Here is a 17,053-nt window from a genome sequence, read left to right as displayed (position 1 = left end):
TTTCCCTAACCCGGTGAGCAAAGTGTTGTAAGTTACAACAGTGGGATTCAGCTGCATCTCCTTCATTTTCTTAAACATCTGCCATGCCTCGTCTACTCTATCAGCTTTGTAAAGGGTATTGATCAAGGAATTAATGACGATCACATCTGGTTCACACCCATTTTCCAACATCTCGGAAAGCAGCTTACTAGCCTCGTCTATCTCCCCAGCCTTGCTATAGCATTTCATCATCATGTTATAGGTTACTGAATCAGGAGTAAGGCCAATGTTTTTCAAACCAAAGAAGATTTGCTTCGCTTCTCGGAGCCTTCCTGCGTCAGCTAGACTGTAAAGGGAAGCATTGCAGGCAACAATGTTGGGAACTATCCCTCTGGCTTTCATCTTCTCAAAAGTCTCAAGAGCTCTGACAGAATCTCCAGCTTTTCCATAGTAATCTATGAAAAGTATGTATGTATAAGCAGTTGGTTCAACCCCCAAAGAATCCATATTATCGAAAATTTCCATTGCATCCTCCAACCTGTTTGCTCTTAAAAGCCCACAGATCAACGTGTTGTAAGTATGAAGATTTGGTGAGACACCTTGCTCCCTCATCGAATCCAATGTATTAAATGCTTCACCGAAATTCCCAACTTTGCACAGAGCATCCACGAGAATGGTGAAAGTAACTACATCAGGAGCATAACCATCCATCTCCATTTCAACCCAAAATCTTCTCACAGATTCCAGATCTCCACTGTCACTGAACTTATCGAGCATCGTAATGTAAGTTACACGATCGGGTTTGTGTCTTCCGGTTTTCATCTCTAGGAAAACATCCTTAGCACAGTCAAGCCTTCCAGCAGTACAAAGGGCATCGATAAGAACAGTGTAGGTGATCACATCAGGTCCACATCCTTCATCATCCATTCTCTTTAGTATTCCGTATGCCTCGTCGATCTTTCCAGCCCTTCCAAGTACACGGATGCATATGGTGAATGTGTAAACATTTGGTTTTAACCCTAAATTCTCCATCTCTTTCAATAAACCCATCACAGCTTCGATGTCCCTTCTCTTTCCTAATGCTCCCATAAGCGCGGAATAAGTCTGTAAGCTAGGCCTATGCCCTTCAGAGACCATTCTTCTATAAACCTCTAAAGCCTCAAGACAAAACCCAGATTTAAGAACAAAATGGATCAATCCGTTGTAAGAATACGCATTCAAAACAAACCCGGAATTTCTCATCTTCTGTAGTGCAAATGGAGCTAGGCGCAATCCACCCTTTACGCAGAGACACTTAAATATTGTCAAGAAAGTATTGACATCCCTCTTTATGATTCTTTTTTGCATCAAAACAAACACATGCACCATTTCCTCCACTTTTCCATGAACCCTCAGAACTTCAAGCATGTAATTGCACGTTTCAGTAGAGTGACAGAAATTCGGATTCTCATCCACCGATTTGAAGTATGAAAAGGCGGATTCTGCTTCCGGGAATGTCCTCAGAACCCTATAAACCTCATCCGGAGACAACTCAGCTCTCGGTTTCTTCCCCGCCATGGAAGAAATCGCAACCTCCACATGAGGTTTCGTCGAAAGCCTGCAACGATTCATGATATTCTTCCAATTCAACACATACCCGAATGGAAAAGCATTCAAAGTATGAATCTTCCACCCTTGTATGAAAAAATTTTCACTTCTCGAACGATTCACCTTCACCGGACCAACCAAATCATTGACCGTAATCCCACAATATGGACTCGTCGAGCAGGGCATCGACACAGCCATTCTGGGAAGAAAACAAGGGAGAACCAAACTCCGCTTTGAAATCTCTTACATGAACAACGAGCCGTGTCCTGTCCTCAAAATCTATGAGACGAAGCTGAAGCAAACAAGAGGATGAAGATGATCTTAGCCTTACAGTCCCCGTCCATTCTCCAGCGGGACACACGGTGGCTCCGAACTTCCGGCGAATCGGCGGTGAATAATGGATGAGATTTCCGCTTCTTCTCACTTGTGTTGCACGGCCTCCGCTGCTTTAGGATAATCCACCGAGTCTGTCACCGAGTTAGCCTCAGCTTCTTGCTTTCAGATTTTGTATTTTTCAGTTACCAAGAATCATTCGGCCCAACGTTAATGGGCCGGCCCTCTTCAAATTTATTCTACATCCTATTTTATTTTTAAAAAAATATATAAAATAAGAATTTTGTCCCAACCCTAAAATATAAAGTGTTAATTTTATAATATCAATTTATCCAAATCCAAACTTTAAAATGCGAATATTCCAATAACATTATCCGATGTGTGTGGTTGCATCAAATAACAAAAATTCGGGTTTTTGTGGCACACCCCTACCATTAATCGTCGGAAACGAGAATGAGACAGTAAAAAAATTGACATGGATACCCATATTAACTATATTTTTATTTTCCACGAAAACATTAATACCCCAATTGGAATTTGAACAAAATGGGTCCATTGGATTTGACTTGACATTGCCTTGTGAAAAATTTGCCCCGACCTATCACATCCATGTTTGATCATTTGTCGGATCTTAATTATACTTTGATTTATAATTTTGTCTATCTCCATGTACGTAATGTAACATTAATTTCCTAAAAAAAAGGACCAAAACAAAAGTAACTCGGCTCGAGAAGTTTTGACTTGGCGTCTAAATCACCATATCATATCAGTAAAATATAAAACCAATTTTAAATCCTAATATAATAAATATATCGACAATAAAAATCGCAGCAAATACCAAAAAACGATGACTAATTTAATGAAATAGAAAAGATATAATATCAAAACTAATCTTCCTTTATTACATATATTTTAAAATATTTCTTTTTTAACCTATTTTTTTATCTCATAATCATAACGATGTGAATTATATAATTAGTATGATTATCATATAATTTTAACGGTATGATCAATGTAATTCTAAAATAAATTAGGATAGTATATTAATCACACAAAAAATGATGTGAAAAGATATGATCTGAAATATATATAGCAAAGTAAATATATTTTTGATAATGTCCGATAGAAAGATGTGTATAATAAACGAACGATATAAAAATTTAAATCAAACTTTTTTTTACGGAATTTTGAACACGGAATTTTGGTTCTCTAACTTTTTTTTTTGGTGAAATGTGATTCGGTGAATTGTGTACGATACTTCTTACAAACTGTATTGGTAAAAGAGGTACAGACAAAAGTACAAAAGTTTACGGCGAAGATTCCTTCTAAACAATTAGGTTGTAAACTAATTAAGATTTAAATACGGTTTAATTAAGATTTAAGATATTTTTGTTATAAAGTTTTTTTTGCCTACAAAGTCAATGTTAGGAAGATGTAAATCCGACCAAACCGGAGCATCTAGATAACGAGGATTCAAAAAGTCAAAACCTCTCGGTTTCAAAAAGCAGGTTCCGTTGGGCCAACGACGACGCGAACGGGAAAACGGCGCGTCGTTTTCACGCCCTCACTATTACGGTCCCCGTTCCGCCAACTAAAGGGGACACACGTGGCGAGTTTTATTGGGAGATATGAAAGCGCGACTTTAACAGCTGTGGCCGACGCAGCAAGTTGATCGTCGTAGAGAATTGGCCGCAGTTAAAACCACGCGCGGTGGACACGCCGCGTGTCGACGCGCCTTCACGTGTCTCATCTCGTGTGCGTTCCTTGCGCTGGCGGCCTTATAGTTGAAGGCTCGGAACGAGGACTGTAATCAATTTTAATTATTTCTTAATCACATTTATAAATAAATGATTATTACTCTCTCCGTCTCCATATAAATGTTGCTTTAGAAATTACTTTTTATTTTTAAATAGTTATCATTTTAAATTTTTTAGGTGATTTTTAATTAAAATTTTCCAATTCTATCATTGATTAAAAATATCAAATTTCAATAAAGTATTAATGTGGATATAATTAATGTATATATGACTTTTTAAAATTTTCTTAAAAATGGTGACAAAACTTAAAACAATATTTATATTGATACGGAGGGAGGGAGTAGAATATTTTCCGAAGTACAATAACATTAATATTCCGAGGGGGTTTACCAAAGCTAATTTTAATTATTACATACAAGCTAATTAAAATATATTTTCCGACAATATAACGATAAATTTATTTTCCCTCAACAGTGTAAATCATATTCGAATCTCAATGTGGTGAAATATTTTTTAATTGCTTCCTGCATTATTAGAACTAATTAATCAGACATTGTATTTTATTTCTTTTAGTAATTTGGTTCGGGTTCAACATTAAACATACCTCTAAATAGTTTAATCAAATGTGGTATTTTTCAAAATATGACATAAAAACGTATATTAACGATTTCATTTTGTGTTATTTTTCAAAATATAATAAAGTAATTATTCAAACGCTAAACAAACGTTTTCTATAAAATTTACGCATAAAAGCTGGTACAAATAAATATTTAATAAGTGTATAGTTGTCTGAAACCAAGGTATTTATCTGAAGCATTCAAATTTCAAAGATTTCCTCTTCGAATGTGCATATGATATATATTTAAAGGGCTTATTAGAAATATATATAATTTAATTTGATGATCCATATTATATAGTATTATTACCAACCCGATTATATTCAAGAAAAGGAAAACGAGATAATCTTGGCGAAATTCGCAAAATATTTTACAACAAATCCTGCATTTAAAATTTAAAAATATCTAAAAAGGAAGCGATTACAATATCATTTGTCAATCCCGAAACTTAAGATATGTAAATCAACATCCCAAGCTGGCGAATTAAAAATACATTTGCCATGAGATTCCATGCCATTTCTTTACACTGTTCTTCTTTTATTTCTTATAATATCAGCATTTAAATATTTATAATCCTTTCTTTTGTAATATTTTTTTCCCTGCCAAAATCAGAGAGTAGGATTATAGCAGCGACAACCGCGTCAGACCCGAAGCAAATCATCATTCATCCCTTCCAGAGAGAGAGAGAGAGAGAGAGAGAGAGAGAGAGATTTGTATATAGAAAAGTAAGAAAAAGGATGAAACTTCATTGAGATTGGGGCAGAAGGAGGGAGAAGGAAGGGGGTGGAGGAGAATATCTTCGGCTTTTAAAGCATTGGCGGCGACAGATTCATCTCCTTCTTCTCTGTTCAAACGCCCACTCAACTTTTTCCCTCCCTCTCTCTCACTCTCTCTCTCTCTCTCTCTCTCTCTCTCTCTCTCTCTCTCTCTGTCACGCCATTAAGGGTTTGCTTTTTCTGCGTAGGTGATTATGATGACGGGATTTTCTTTCTGAGGGCTTGTTTTCCTGGAAAGTTCAGTGAAAAAAGTTGGGAACTTTATGGTTGGCTTCCAAGTTTTGTCGTGATCAATAAATGCTGATTTTTGGGCTGAGATGGGGAAAAAATGGGTGAAAAATCCCGGAGTTCGAGGAGCTGGGTTTTGGGAAGGATAGTGAGGCTGAGGCAAGACATGGGTTTGGTTTTTCTTGTCTCTCTTCGGGCAACCATCTCCATTAATGGTCTCTTTCTGCTCCAGCAGAGCTGAAGATAAGGAAGAAACCTTACCCCTTTTCTTCTCCCTCTCTCTCTCTCCCTAGTTTTGTGTAGTCGAAAAAATAAATTCCAAGAAAAAACAAGACTTGTTTTCTGGGTCTCCTGATTTCTGGGTTTCCTTGTTCTGTTTTGATTCTCCCTTGAAAAAAGGTGCAAAAAGCTCGAAGCTTTTTGGTATAAGCAGCTTCAGAGGAATTTTTGGTGTTTTCTTTATATATTTTCTTGGCGGAGGAGAAAAAGACAAAGGAAGATGAAGTTTATGAAGCTAGGATCGAAGCCTGACACATTTCAAGCTGATGGAAAATGCACCAGGTAAAAGAATATTTCATTTGTTTTTCTATTATGTATGTGTTCGATTTGTATACACGTATGTATCGCAATAGATAGATGAGTGACAAAATGATACTTTTCCTTCCCTGTGGATCGCATGTTTCTTCTGTTCGTTTGCCTTGTTCTGTTCTGTTCTGTTCTGTTCTGTTCTATTCACTGTCTGCACATGCTGAGCTCCTGTGCGGTTCTTGAACGGTTCTGCAATGTTTTCCTCCTTGTCTCTAACTCCCTTTGCGTCTATTTTCTGAAATAACACCATAACTTTCTTGTGTGTTGTCTGTATGTGTGCAAAGCTTTGATTTTTACTCTGTTTTGAAGTGATTTTCCCGAGAAAATTTCATGAAAGAGATGGCTTTTAGTTCTTATATCCTCTTTCCAGCGACGAGAAACACAAAACAGAGTTCATTAAACTAAGTGGGGAAGTTCATTTAACCTGTTGTCTTAATGTCCCAGTGGCTAACTATAACTGCCATGCTACTTTGGTTTTGAATTTATCAATTCGGTATCATAGATAAAATTGATCCCCGCCATCATTGTGATTGCTTTTGCTCATCATTCGTGTGTGTGGGGGAATACAGGAAAAAGGTGTAAGAGAAAAAGAAATGGGGCATCTGGGTTCCATGGCTGTGGTCCATCAGATTAACTGTCTTGTTTTCATGGTGTTGTGGTCCTTGTCTTGTTACAGAATATAAAAAAAAAAAGAAAAAGAAAAAAGAAAAGGCATGGCGATGTACATCTTTGAATCCAGAAAGAGAAGAATCTCTGTTCTTGTACAGATGCTTTGTTTCCTTCCTTATATATCAGCATGGCATTTTGTTCTGCATGTAACTTCTTGTCTGTGTTTTATCATAAGCTCTGTTAAGAATGCTGCAGAGAAATATTCTCAACCTCTTTCCAGCTTTCCAGGGCCTTGATTACTGTGTTTCGGTCTGTAATGGACAGTGAAAGTAAACCTGTCTCAATGGATGAATTTGAACAGAAAGACATATCTCTCTCTGTGTTCTGGTTCTGAAGGTTTCACAAAACTTTTGCTTAAACCTGCATTGTTGCACCGTGCTCTGTATTTTCCTGATCTGAAATGAAGCTTCATAATTGGCTCATCAATCTGTAGCTAGAGGCATCTTCTCCTTTGATTTTCGCTGCCGGGTTTTGTGTTATTGCATGTTCTTGATTTCCGGGATTAACACGTTTCCTTTCGTAGGCATGTTGTTTCAGATCTTGCTACCGATGCGACCATAATCGTCGGTGAAGTCAAGTTTTACCTCCACAAGGTATGTTTTTCGTAATCTTCACAGCAAAAAGTTTTACAGAATTTGCAGTAAAATGGTTTGAAGCTGAACATGTTGTTTTGCTTCAAATGTATACACAGTTCCCACTTCTGTCAAAGAGCAACAAGTTGCAGAAACTTGTTCACAAGGCAATAGATTATGATAACTCCGATGAAATCACCATATCAGACATTCCCGGTGGACCAAAAGCATTCGAGATCTGTGCTAAGTTTTGCTACGGGATGACGGTAATTCTCAACGCTTACAACGTAACAGCTGCTCGTTGTGCAGCTGAGTATCTTGAAATGACAGAAGATGTCGATCGAGGCAATCTTATCTACAAGATCGAGATTTTCCTCGAGGCAGGCATCTTCAGAAGCTGGAAAGATTCCATCATTGTCCTTCAGACGACGAAATCTCTTCTACCATGGTCTGAAGAGTTGAAGATTGTTGGAAGATGCATAGATTCCATCTCGGCGAAAACCTCAGTTGACCCTGAGATGATCACTTGGTCCTATACTCATAACCGGAAGTTATCTGCTCCGGATAAGATTGTCGAGTACAGGGAGAAGATGGAAAATGTTCCGGAAGATTGGTGGGTCGAAGACTTATGTGAACTGGAGATCGATATGTTCGAGCCGGTGATGAGTGCTGTGAAGTGTAAAGGAAGGATGAACAATGGCGTTATTGGGGAAGCTCTTAGATATTACATTGCTCGGTGGCTACCGGAATCTGTGGAGTCTGTAATGGCGGAATCTCGTGGAAACAAACATCTTGTCGAGACGATTGTTTTCTTGTTGCCTCGGCTAAATGGCAAAATCGACCACTGTTCTTGCAGCTTCTTGCTCAAACTTCTGAAAGTTGCAATCTTGGTCGAAGCTGATGACTCCGTTAAGGAAGAATTGGTACGGAATGTGGGTCTGAATCTACACGAGGCTTCCGTGAAGGATCTGCTGATCCATGAAGTCGATTTAGTCCATCGTATCGTTGATCTGTTCATAACAGATCAGAAACGTGACTCTGAAGACGATCGATACAAAGAGTTTGTTCTTGGAAATGGATTCTTGTTATCTGTCGGAAGACTCATAGATGCGTATCTGGCTGAGATTGCTCGTGATCCGGATCTCGATCTAACTAGCTTCATGGAGTTATCAGAGCTAATCCCAGAATCGGCGAGGCCAATCCACGATGGCCTTTACAAAGCCATAGACACATTCTTGAAGGTAAAAGATTTGATGATATTTCCATGGAGATTTCTGTTCATAGTCGATGATTCTGAAACTGGGTTTTTGCAGGAACATCCGGATTTGTCGAAACCCGAGAAGAAGAAGCTGTGTTTGCTAATGGACGTGAGAAAGCTAACAACAGAGGCATCAATGGACGCTGCCCAGAACGATCGTCTTCCTTTGCGTGTGGTCGTGCAAGTTCTCTACATTGAGCAGCTCCGTTCTCACGCAGCTGCAACAGAAGCTCCATCTTCAGACACCACCACGACGACGACGGCAACGGCAACAATAGCAACAGCATATGATCAGACAAAGAAGGTTGAGAATAATGTCGGAGGAGGAGGGGAAGGGGCGGGGAAGAAGCTGAGCAAGAAATGCAGAAGCAGCAAGAGCATGAGGAGCGGTGGGCCACAGCTGATGTCGTCACGGTCGAGGAGGATCTTCGAGAAGCTTTGGCCGGGAAAAGCAGAGAGCAGCAACAAGAGCTCGGAGGTTTCGTCCGGAAGTTCGCACAGTCCGACAGCTAAGTCTTCTGGTTCGTCCACTCGATGCCGGAGACACTCGATATCTTGATGATGATGTAAAGAGAAGGAGCCAAGTGGTTTTAGGGGTTTGGTGATTAGAAGCGATGGGTTGTGTTGTGTTCTCTGTTTTTCTTTTGTCTAATTTAATTCGAGGATTTTTTTTTTTTTTTTTTTTTTTTGTTTTGTTTGAAGTCATGTCTGAGATGGTGCATTGGTCTCTCTATCTGTAAAGGCCCAATTGGTTTAGTATTGCAGTTGTCTTTTTGAAATTCCTAAAATGCCATAGCAAATAAAGGGTATAGAGAAGAAAACAAATGATAAGACTATGTAAGTCGAAATATATCATAAAATATTATTTATATACATGGTATGAATTAAATAAGTAAATTTTAATTTTTTTAAAAAATAAATACGGTTTTCAAAATATCAAAACTTTTTAGGAATACTTGTAAAATTCAATAAGTTGGAAATTGAAAAAAGTTCATATTTTTAAAAATTTTAAATTTAAACTTCGTTTATTAATCAGTCTTGGAATCGTTAACAAATCCATATATCAATATGAGATTTGTTTAGGTTGAATAAATTTAATATTTGCGTATAAATGGATGTATTTATATTTGGTAATTTAGAATTTTGGTTGTTTTCTCTATTAATAATGAAAGATGTGTTATATAAATATTTAGTATATAGAAATTTAAACTTGAAAAACAAAGTCGGTGAATGTTTTTGGTAGAATAATTGTGATTTCTAACGTTTCTAATTAAAAAGATATATGGAATATCATTTTTCCTTACAATTATAAAAAAAACAAACAATAATACAAAATTATCCAATCTATTTAAAATTTTGTTTTAATATTAGATTTTTTAAAAACAAATAATGTTTTTTCGAATACTTACCCATTTACAATATTGGGCCTTATTATTTGGGGCCGAAGAGACCCAGAGATGAAGTTCCAAGGAATCAACCATCACTGGATTGATTGATCGGACGGTTCAGAATCATTCATCCTCGCCGAAACCCAAAACCCCAAGGCCGAAACCCTCTCCCGTCTCCCGTAGGCTGAATCGTGATCTTCAGCTAGCGAGGTAGAGAGAGATGCAGAAACTAAGCGCTTTGAGGAAAGCGAGAGAGTCTTTTCAATGGGTCCGATCCATTTCTCATGGACGAAGCTTCTCTGCTCTGCCAAACTATGCTCCCTCAACCGCAGATGTCGAAGAACAGGTTTTTGTTTTTCAATTTTGGACGTTTTTTTTTTAATCTGGGTTCGTTGGGTTTGACAACTATCAGTTTATCGGTGAAAATTTTCTCTTTTCGATCGGGCACACACAATTTGAGCGATTGGAATATGAGGAAATGTTCGTATTTATTGGGCATAGGCCTTAAGGTTCGAGCTGAGATATTTGTAGAGGAAAACATTCAGCCGAATTTCAGGGATTTGGGTACTTTTTCAAGTTACAGAACATTTATATGATCATTATAAGCCTCTGACTTGGAGATTTTTGAACACTCTCAGTGGCTAAGTATACAATTTGTGGTGTCTTTTTAGTTTCGAAAGAATTGCAAGTGTTGACGTTCCATGTACTTTTAGGTACTTGTGGAGGGAAGAGCTAAGACGCGAGCTGCTATTCTCAATAGATCCTCTTCTCTCAATGCTCTCACTGCTCCTATGGTAGTGTCTTCAGCACGCTGGTTTATCTTCTTATCATCTATTTTTGGATAGCAAACTTGGAACTTTTTTAAACCTGTGTGATGATTGATTTTTATTGTGCTTTCAACTCTTGGATTCTCAGGTTGTGCGGTTAAAGAAGCTATATGAATCATGGGAAGAAAACCCAGCTATTTCATTTGTATTGATGAAGGTGTAATACACTATGTCGCTCTTTAGAAAACCCTTTCTCGCTTTCCTTGAAGTCCTGTGTTCTTTTGAAGCCTGTGTATGCTACAACCTTCCTTGAATAAGCTACTGCTTTAATTTTTCCTGAAGGGTAATGGCAGAGCTTTCTGTTCCGGTGCAGATGTTCTCGCACTTTATCATTCGATCAATGAAGGTCTGTTCTTGTTACCCTTTTCCATGATCAAAGACTTGGAATGTTATTGTCATGATCAGCTCAAATCACTTCATGATTTCTCCTTTACTGAGAAACTTTTATTGTGGTTTGTATGTTGACAGTTAATTAAGTTACTGAGAGGAGTTGCTAATGTACTGAGATTTTTCTTTTTTTTCACAGGGAATGCTGAAGAATGTAAACATTTTTTTGAGAACTTGTACAAGTTTGCATACCTCCAAGGAACTTATTTAAAGCCACTTGTGAGATTGCTTACTTTTCTTTACTGACATATGTTCAAATTTTTAGCTATACCAAATACAATACCACTGAAAACTTGTGTGTGTCCATCAGAGGGTGACCTCTGGAGCTGTGCTCGTGTTTATTTCCCTCCCTGGTTTTGCTGCTACTCACTGTTAGGGGAAATTTTTCTACCTCCCTATGATTTTGTTAAATGGGTCAATGCCCTGAAAAGTGAGCCTTGAGCCGTGTCTCACAGAAGGCCATGTCATTAATTGCTAGTGCACATTCTGCTCAGAGTCACATATTATTGTCACTTTGGATATATGTTTCTTTAAACTTGTTTTGTAGTTTAGTTGTGTTATGTGAGAAAACAATGTGGAAGTTGTTGACTGCTCTATTACCTCTAAACTTTACTCATTCTGTAGGTGGCTATAATAGATGGTATTACAATGGGTTGTGGTGGTGGGGTTTCACTTCCAGGGATGTTTCGTGTTGCAACAGATAAAACCGTAAGTGCCTAGCTCTATTACTTAAGGCATTCATTTTATCCTTTACGTTTATTGATTTGTATGTTAGTTGGATACTGAAACAAGGAAAAAAAGAGAAAGAAATATCATCAAGTGGTTGCATAGATTCCACAGTCTATTTAAACTAAACGCTAAACCTCTAAACAGGTATTTGATGCCTCTTATCTCTATATGCTAAATAATCGTCTTGGTACTCGTTTATGAAAAAGATGAAACAGAAAGATTGTTGTACAAGATGCATTTGAAACTATTTCGTCTCTTTCTCCTGTCTTGGTGTGTGGTATCCAAGGGGATTTTGACCAATCATCCATAAAATATTCCAGGTTTTGTCTCATCCTGAGGTCCAAATGGGTTTTCATCCTGATGCCGGAGCTTCCTATTATCTTTCCCGACTTCCTGGTTACCTAGGTGAGCTTCAGCCATTTCTTGGTCGTTTGCTTGATTCATAATCTATCCGTGTCTGTTGTCAGGATGATGGGTTCTTATTCACATACAACTTTCAAGATGATGGACCTGAAATGTGAATTTCTCTTTTCTTTCAGGGGAATACTTGGCTCTAACTGGAGAGAAGCTTAATGGTGTTGAAATGATTGCTTGTGGGCTAGCAACGCACTATTGCTTAAATGAGGTCTGATTCATTTTCTTACCTGGTCTCATGTTCTACTTTTCCTTCTGAAGGATATGATTCCCTTATATGAAATACAATGGCAGAGACTCGCCTTAATGGAGGAGCGGATTGCTAACCTGATGAATGATGATCCTTCTGTCATTAAGGAGTCTCTTGCTCAATATGGTGACATTGTTTATCCGGACAGAAGCAGTATCCTTCACAAGTAAATGTTTTAACCTATGTCTCGAATTTTGGTCTTCTAAAGACTGTATCATTATTTCACTAATAATGTCTCGTCTTAGGATCGAGGTGATTGATAAATGTTTTGGCCTTGACACTGTTGAGGAAATCATCGAGGCCCTGGTGAGTGTTCTTTGCCTACATTACGAGCATTGATCTCTTTTTTTTTATATCTTTATTCAGACATTTATCTGTACTTTTTCGTAGAGTTTCTTCATGTTTTAAGTCTTAATGGTTTTGATTTTGGCTCAGGAAAACGAGGCTGTCACTTCCAGCAATGAATGGTGCAAAAGAACTCTTAGACAAATAAAAGAGGCTTCACCATTGAGCTTAAAGATTACACTACAATCCGTGAGTCCTTTTGTTTTCTTCTTTTTTCTTTGCTTCCTTAAAATATGTTTTCCATGATTCTGTCTGTTTCTTCTGTTCTTAGATACGAGAAGGTAGATTCCAAACTCTTGATCAGTGTCTTGTGCGTGAGTACCGTATGTCTCTTTGCGGAATCTCGAAGGTGGTCTCTGGTGATTTCTGTGAGGTACGATGCAACATCTGATTTCTCAACTGAAGTATCATTATCTCTAAATCGGGGAAAGAAAGGAAATCCACATAAGAAAGGCTGTTGTGCAGAACGTTTTAATTAAATGAAATATACAAATCTTTATCAAAAAAAGAAAAGAAAGGATGAGCAGTTGAACATTCTAGTTCCATATCTTTTTTTTTTTTGATAATCCGGAAGTTCACCGGGCCTTCTAATTCCATACTTATTCATAGTTTCCAGTCGTTAATCCTGCCTTTCCACGATATTATTCTGTTTTTGCAAGTTTTGGTACTTCTAGTTCAGCTATGTCATTAGCTTTCAAAGACTAAAACACAAATTTTCTGCTTATGTTGGTATGAATAGGGTATCCGAGCTCGGATGGTAGACATGGATTTTGCTCCAAAGGTACACAAACACAAACACTGTTTGCCTTAAACCAAACAAGCCAACTCTTTTTTTTTTTTTTTTGTAAATGTCATGTTCCAGTGCCTTGCCCATCTGAAAATTTCCGGGTATGTCCCCTTCTGAAACATGCAGTGGGATCCTCCTCGTCTAGAAGACGTGAGCGAAGACATGGTGGAATGCTACTTCTCCCCAGCCGGGGATTCTGATGATTCCGAGCTGAAGCTTCCGACCGCCCAAAGAGAACCTTACGTCTGACAAATAACTTCAGTTTTTGCAGGTTCAGTTCTAGCCCTTCAAGACATAAAATTGCTGCTCTTGATCTCTGTTTTTTTGGAATGCGGAAGATTTTTTTTTTTTGGTCATGACTGGGAGTGAGGGTCTGCTTGGAAACAGGTCAATTCATAAACTTTAACATGTTCCATCCTTTTTTAAAGCTTAAAATTGACACAGGGGCTAATGAACCATCAAGAACTTTAAAAACTGAACACAACAATTTATTTTCTTTTAGAGATTTCGTCTGGACCCAGAAACATAAGAGTTCGGGCTGTGTTCTACTAGGATCCCGATTCTGATAACACGAGTGTTTGGAAACTGAGAAAGAGCGAGAAAGCTCGAGAAAAATGATCAGAAAACAGAGGAGGAAGAACAGGGTCAGTCATGTTCTGTATGATTCAAGAACACTAGCAGAAAAGGCAGCGCCTTTCTAAAAGAGACCTCGGTTTCTTTCTCCAGCTCTCGCATCTCTCTTCCTGTTGCCTCGTCCGACAGTAGTTCATGTAGACTTCTTTCCAGTTCGTGAGAAGCGAGAGAACTGACTCCAAATCTCTCATATGTGACCTCTAATGAACAAGAACTGATAAGTCATGTACGAAACAGTAACCAGTTCTTTAACTTGAAATAGAACCGACCTTTAACAAAACCCATAGGCTATGGAATTGAATCACGAGCATGGATTTACACGTCATTGATGCTAAAGAGGCTTGCTTTCCCCTAAACAAAGAAAAAAGGCAAAGCTTTTTTGTGCATCAAACAGTTTCAGGAAAGATCCTACCGTTCTCGTTTGACGGAAAAAAAAGAAACAAATATGATTCCTTCGTGTAATCGAGTGCGTTCCAAGCTCCAAGACCATGCATACACTTCAGTGACTTCACATACTTGAGCAAGAAACTAGCATCACCCACCAAAAATCGCATCTTTTCTCGAAAGAAGAAGAAAGCACGAACTTCTTACCGGATCTGCCACTAGCTGGAGCTGGACTCTAGGGGTGTCAAAATAGCCCGAGGCCCGATACCCGGCCCGGCCCGTAGGCCCGATTAAAAAAATAAATTATATGTATAAATATATATGTATATAGGTAAATATAGATATACATATATATATTTCACACATATTTGATCATATATATATACATTTATTCAATCTTTTATATATATATATATATATATATATATATATTTTATAATGTATATACATATATAAAAAATATACAAATATTATATAATAATAGAAAGTTCTAAAAACTAAAAACTTGTTTAATACTAAATAATTCAGGATATAATATTTTCATAAATGATATAATCAAAATTATAATACTATTAGTTTCAAATACTTATTCCAAATGAAAAATATAATAAATTATCATTTTTAAAAATTTATTACCATATAAAATTAAAAAAATTTAAATTTAAATTTATATTAGATCAAAATATATAACTTTGTAATCTATTTTTTATTTTTTTAATTATTACTAAAATTTTTTGTATTTTTATTATTTTAATTTGTTTATAATTTTTTAAAAAAATTTTAAGCCCGAAACCCGGCCCGAACCCGAAAAAAGCCCATAGGGCCGGGCTCCGGGCCGAAGATTTTAGGCCCGTTGGTTTTTCGGGCCGGGCCAGCCCGACCCGTAAATATTCGGGCTTGTGTCGGGCTCGGCCCGGCCCGGTGATTTTGACACCCCTACTGGACTCAATGGAAAAACCTTCGTTCAGGCATTTCGTCGAACATGTGATGGGGCCGAAACTTCATCTTCTTCTTTTTTTTTTTTTGTTAACCAACTTCATCTTCTTCTCCGTCCTCTACCTCTTTCCTGTTCACCTTCGCACTCTTATACCCAAACAGCCACCGGGTGACAAGCCCTCGCGGCGTATATCACACCACCACCCGTCGATGTTCCTCCACCTAGACCGCCCACGACCTCCCGTCCGAGATAGAACGGCTCAAAACGATCCTGCGTCAGCTGAAGAATTCTGGGTCGCAAAAGCGAAAGGGATAAATAAAGGCGGAGAAGACCCATCAAGGAGGGATAGAGAATTCGATTCATTGATAACGGTGGGACTGAGCGAGAGAGCGAGGAGCAGCTGGGGCGAAAATTGATTGTGCCTGTTTGGAGGGAAATTGATTTGAACGTTCCTATCCGTGGGTGTCAAATTTGGCACAAGGTACGAAGTTCAGTCCGGTCCGTTCTATCTCGAAAAATAACGGTTTTTAGATTGAGATATTTAGTATTTACGCCTGAAAATTTTTAGACTTTCAGATCGGATTTAGATCAAGATTTGGTCAATTGAAAGCCAGATTTTTTTTAAAATGTAATAAAAACAATAAATTTAAAAGAGTAAATTAGCGGTTCGATTCGGTTCGGTTTGATTCGAACCCAAACACGAAGCCTATAAAACGAAATTTGGGATTTAGTTATTTAGGTCCGAAAAAAATCGGTCGGCCTCAATTTGAACTCGAAACTCTCAGACCGAGTATGAGTTCGCTCTCATCCATTCAATGTTTTCCACACCAAAAAAAAAAGCGTAGTAGATATAAAATTTATATATTGAGGAGTTCACATATTTACAGGAAAAAAAAAAGATCCATTCCCATTTAAAAGGCTTTAAATATCAAAAAAGAAAAAATAAATGTAAATATCAAGTATTTAAGATCATAAGATCCTGCAAAATTTTGAAGACTAGCTATAGAAATATAAATTACAACAAATAGTTATTATTTTGTGAAAGGGTTAATGATATATGACAAAAGTAGTAATCTATGTATTTTCCTGAGATTATGCTATGTGATGATAACCGCTTTGATAAGTGCTCTTGATTACGTTATTTCAACGGACTTTATCTTATATCAAAACCATATCATATGTTGTTGCCATGCATCGTTATTAAGATCGGTCTAAGAAAATGATTAGAAAAACACCCTTTGAAACTGTCATGTCAACGCTTTATCAAAAATGTCATTATCCGATTATAATTATCACTTAATCCAAATGTGTACTATATGATCCGAATTTTTTAACTTAAAAAATAATTTGTCTTAATTCTCCTTTTTTTTTCCTGTGATATTTTGTCGTGAAAAAAGAATCAAATAATTTCTATCATATATGTATATATGTATATATATATATATATATCTACGTATGTATGTATGTACACACATACATATGATATGTATATATATATATATTCTATTTTTTATTTAAATCTTTGATAATTTAAATGTTATATTTATTATTAAATTTAAATCTTTGTTAATTTATTATTAAATTAGTTGGGATATATATATATATATA

General features: G+C 37.2%; 3 protein-coding genes and 1 long non-coding RNA gene across 6 annotated transcripts in view; 2 read left to right on the top strand and 2 right to left on the bottom strand.

Moving 5' to 3' along the window:
* The window catches only part of LOC104803618 (pentatricopeptide repeat-containing protein At4g31850, chloroplastic), a 4,257-nt gene extending 2,204 nt beyond the window's left edge, over window positions 1-2,053 (bottom strand). Inside the window, exon 1 of one of the 2 annotated variants that reach the window (XM_010527601.2) lies at window positions 6-2,053. In XM_010527601.2, coding sequence (XP_010525903.1) covers window positions 6-1,764 — 1,759 coding nt within the window. In that variant the 5' untranslated portion in view covers window positions 1,765-2,053. The other variant, XM_010527602.1, reaches the window with a different exon arrangement.
* A 2,829-nt stretch (window positions 2,054-4,882) lies between these two features.
* LOC104803616 (BTB/POZ domain-containing protein NPY1) lies at window positions 4,883-9,143 on the top strand. 2 transcript variants are annotated; one of them, XM_010527600.2, is made up of 5 exons: window positions 4,883-4,998; window positions 5,238-5,838; window positions 7,058-7,127; window positions 7,226-8,347; window positions 8,420-9,143. In XM_010527600.2, the coding sequence occupies exons 2-5, from the start codon at window positions 5,777-5,779 to the stop codon at window positions 8,921-8,923; spliced, it is 1,758 nt and encodes a 585-aa protein (XP_010525902.1). In that variant the 5' UTR covers window positions 4,883-4,998; window positions 5,238-5,776; the 3' UTR covers window positions 8,924-9,143. The 2 variants fall into 2 exon arrangements, with proteins under 2 accessions (XP_010525902.1, XP_010525901.1); XM_010527599.2 differs by having other exon boundaries at window positions 4,883-5,838.
* A 717-nt stretch (window positions 9,144-9,860) lies between these two features.
* Window positions 9,861-13,911, top strand: LOC104803614 (3-hydroxyisobutyryl-CoA hydrolase-like protein 2, mitochondrial). The gene is made up of 14 exons (XM_010527598.1): window positions 9,861-10,098; window positions 10,466-10,546; window positions 10,668-10,736; window positions 10,862-10,925; window positions 11,106-11,185; window positions 11,591-11,674; window positions 12,016-12,100; window positions 12,235-12,320; window positions 12,404-12,525; window positions 12,605-12,665; window positions 12,795-12,893; window positions 12,976-13,077; window positions 13,444-13,485; window positions 13,618-13,911. Exons 1-14 carry the CDS (start codon window positions 9,973-9,975, stop codon window positions 13,738-13,740), a joined length of 1,224 nt encoding a protein of 407 aa, XP_010525900.1. The 5' UTR covers window positions 9,861-9,972; the 3' UTR covers window positions 13,741-13,911.
* Window positions 13,811-14,743, bottom strand: LOC104803615. Its single transcript, XR_770245.1, has 2 exons — window positions 14,394-14,743; window positions 13,811-14,324 (listed from the first exon to the last, which is right to left on the bottom strand). It is a non-coding gene; the product is annotated as an uncharacterized LOC104803615 (long non-coding RNA).
* Window positions 14,744-17,053: the final 2,310 nt, after the last annotated feature.

The sequence above is a fragment of the Tarenaya hassleriana genome, unplaced genomic scaffold (genome assembly GCF_000463585.1).
Source record: "Tarenaya hassleriana unplaced genomic scaffold, ASM46358v1 Cleome9, whole genome shotgun sequence".
NCBI classification, from domain to species: Eukaryota; Viridiplantae; Streptophyta; class Magnoliopsida; order Brassicales; family Cleomaceae; genus Tarenaya; species Tarenaya hassleriana.
This window is presented reverse-complemented; position numbering and strand designations above follow the sequence as displayed.

Bases quoted from the DNA above. Each gene is read 5' to 3' on its own strand.
- LOC104803616 (XM_010527600.2), top strand. From the start codon at position 5,777: ATGAAGTTTATGAAGCTAGGATCGAAGCCTGACACATTTCAAGCTGAT. The intron at 7,128-7,225 runs GTATGTTTTTCG...ATGTATACACAG, and splicing joins TCAAGTTTTACCTCCACAAG to TTCCCACTTCTGTCAAAGAG. The intron at 8,348-8,419 runs GTAAAAGATTTG...GGGTTTTTGCAG, and splicing joins CCATAGACACATTCTTGAAG to GAACATCCGGATTTGTCGAA.
- LOC104803614 (XM_010527598.1), top strand. From the start codon at position 9,973: ATGCAGAAACTAAGCGCTTTGAGGAAAGCGAGAGAGTCTTTTCAATGG. The intron at 12,666-12,794 runs GTGAGTGTTCTT...ATTTTGGCTCAG, and splicing joins AGGAAATCATCGAGGCCCTG to GAAAACGAGGCTGTCACTTC. The intron at 13,078-13,443 runs GTACGATGCAAC...TGGTATGAATAG, and splicing joins TCTCTGGTGATTTCTGTGAG to GGTATCCGAGCTCGGATGGT.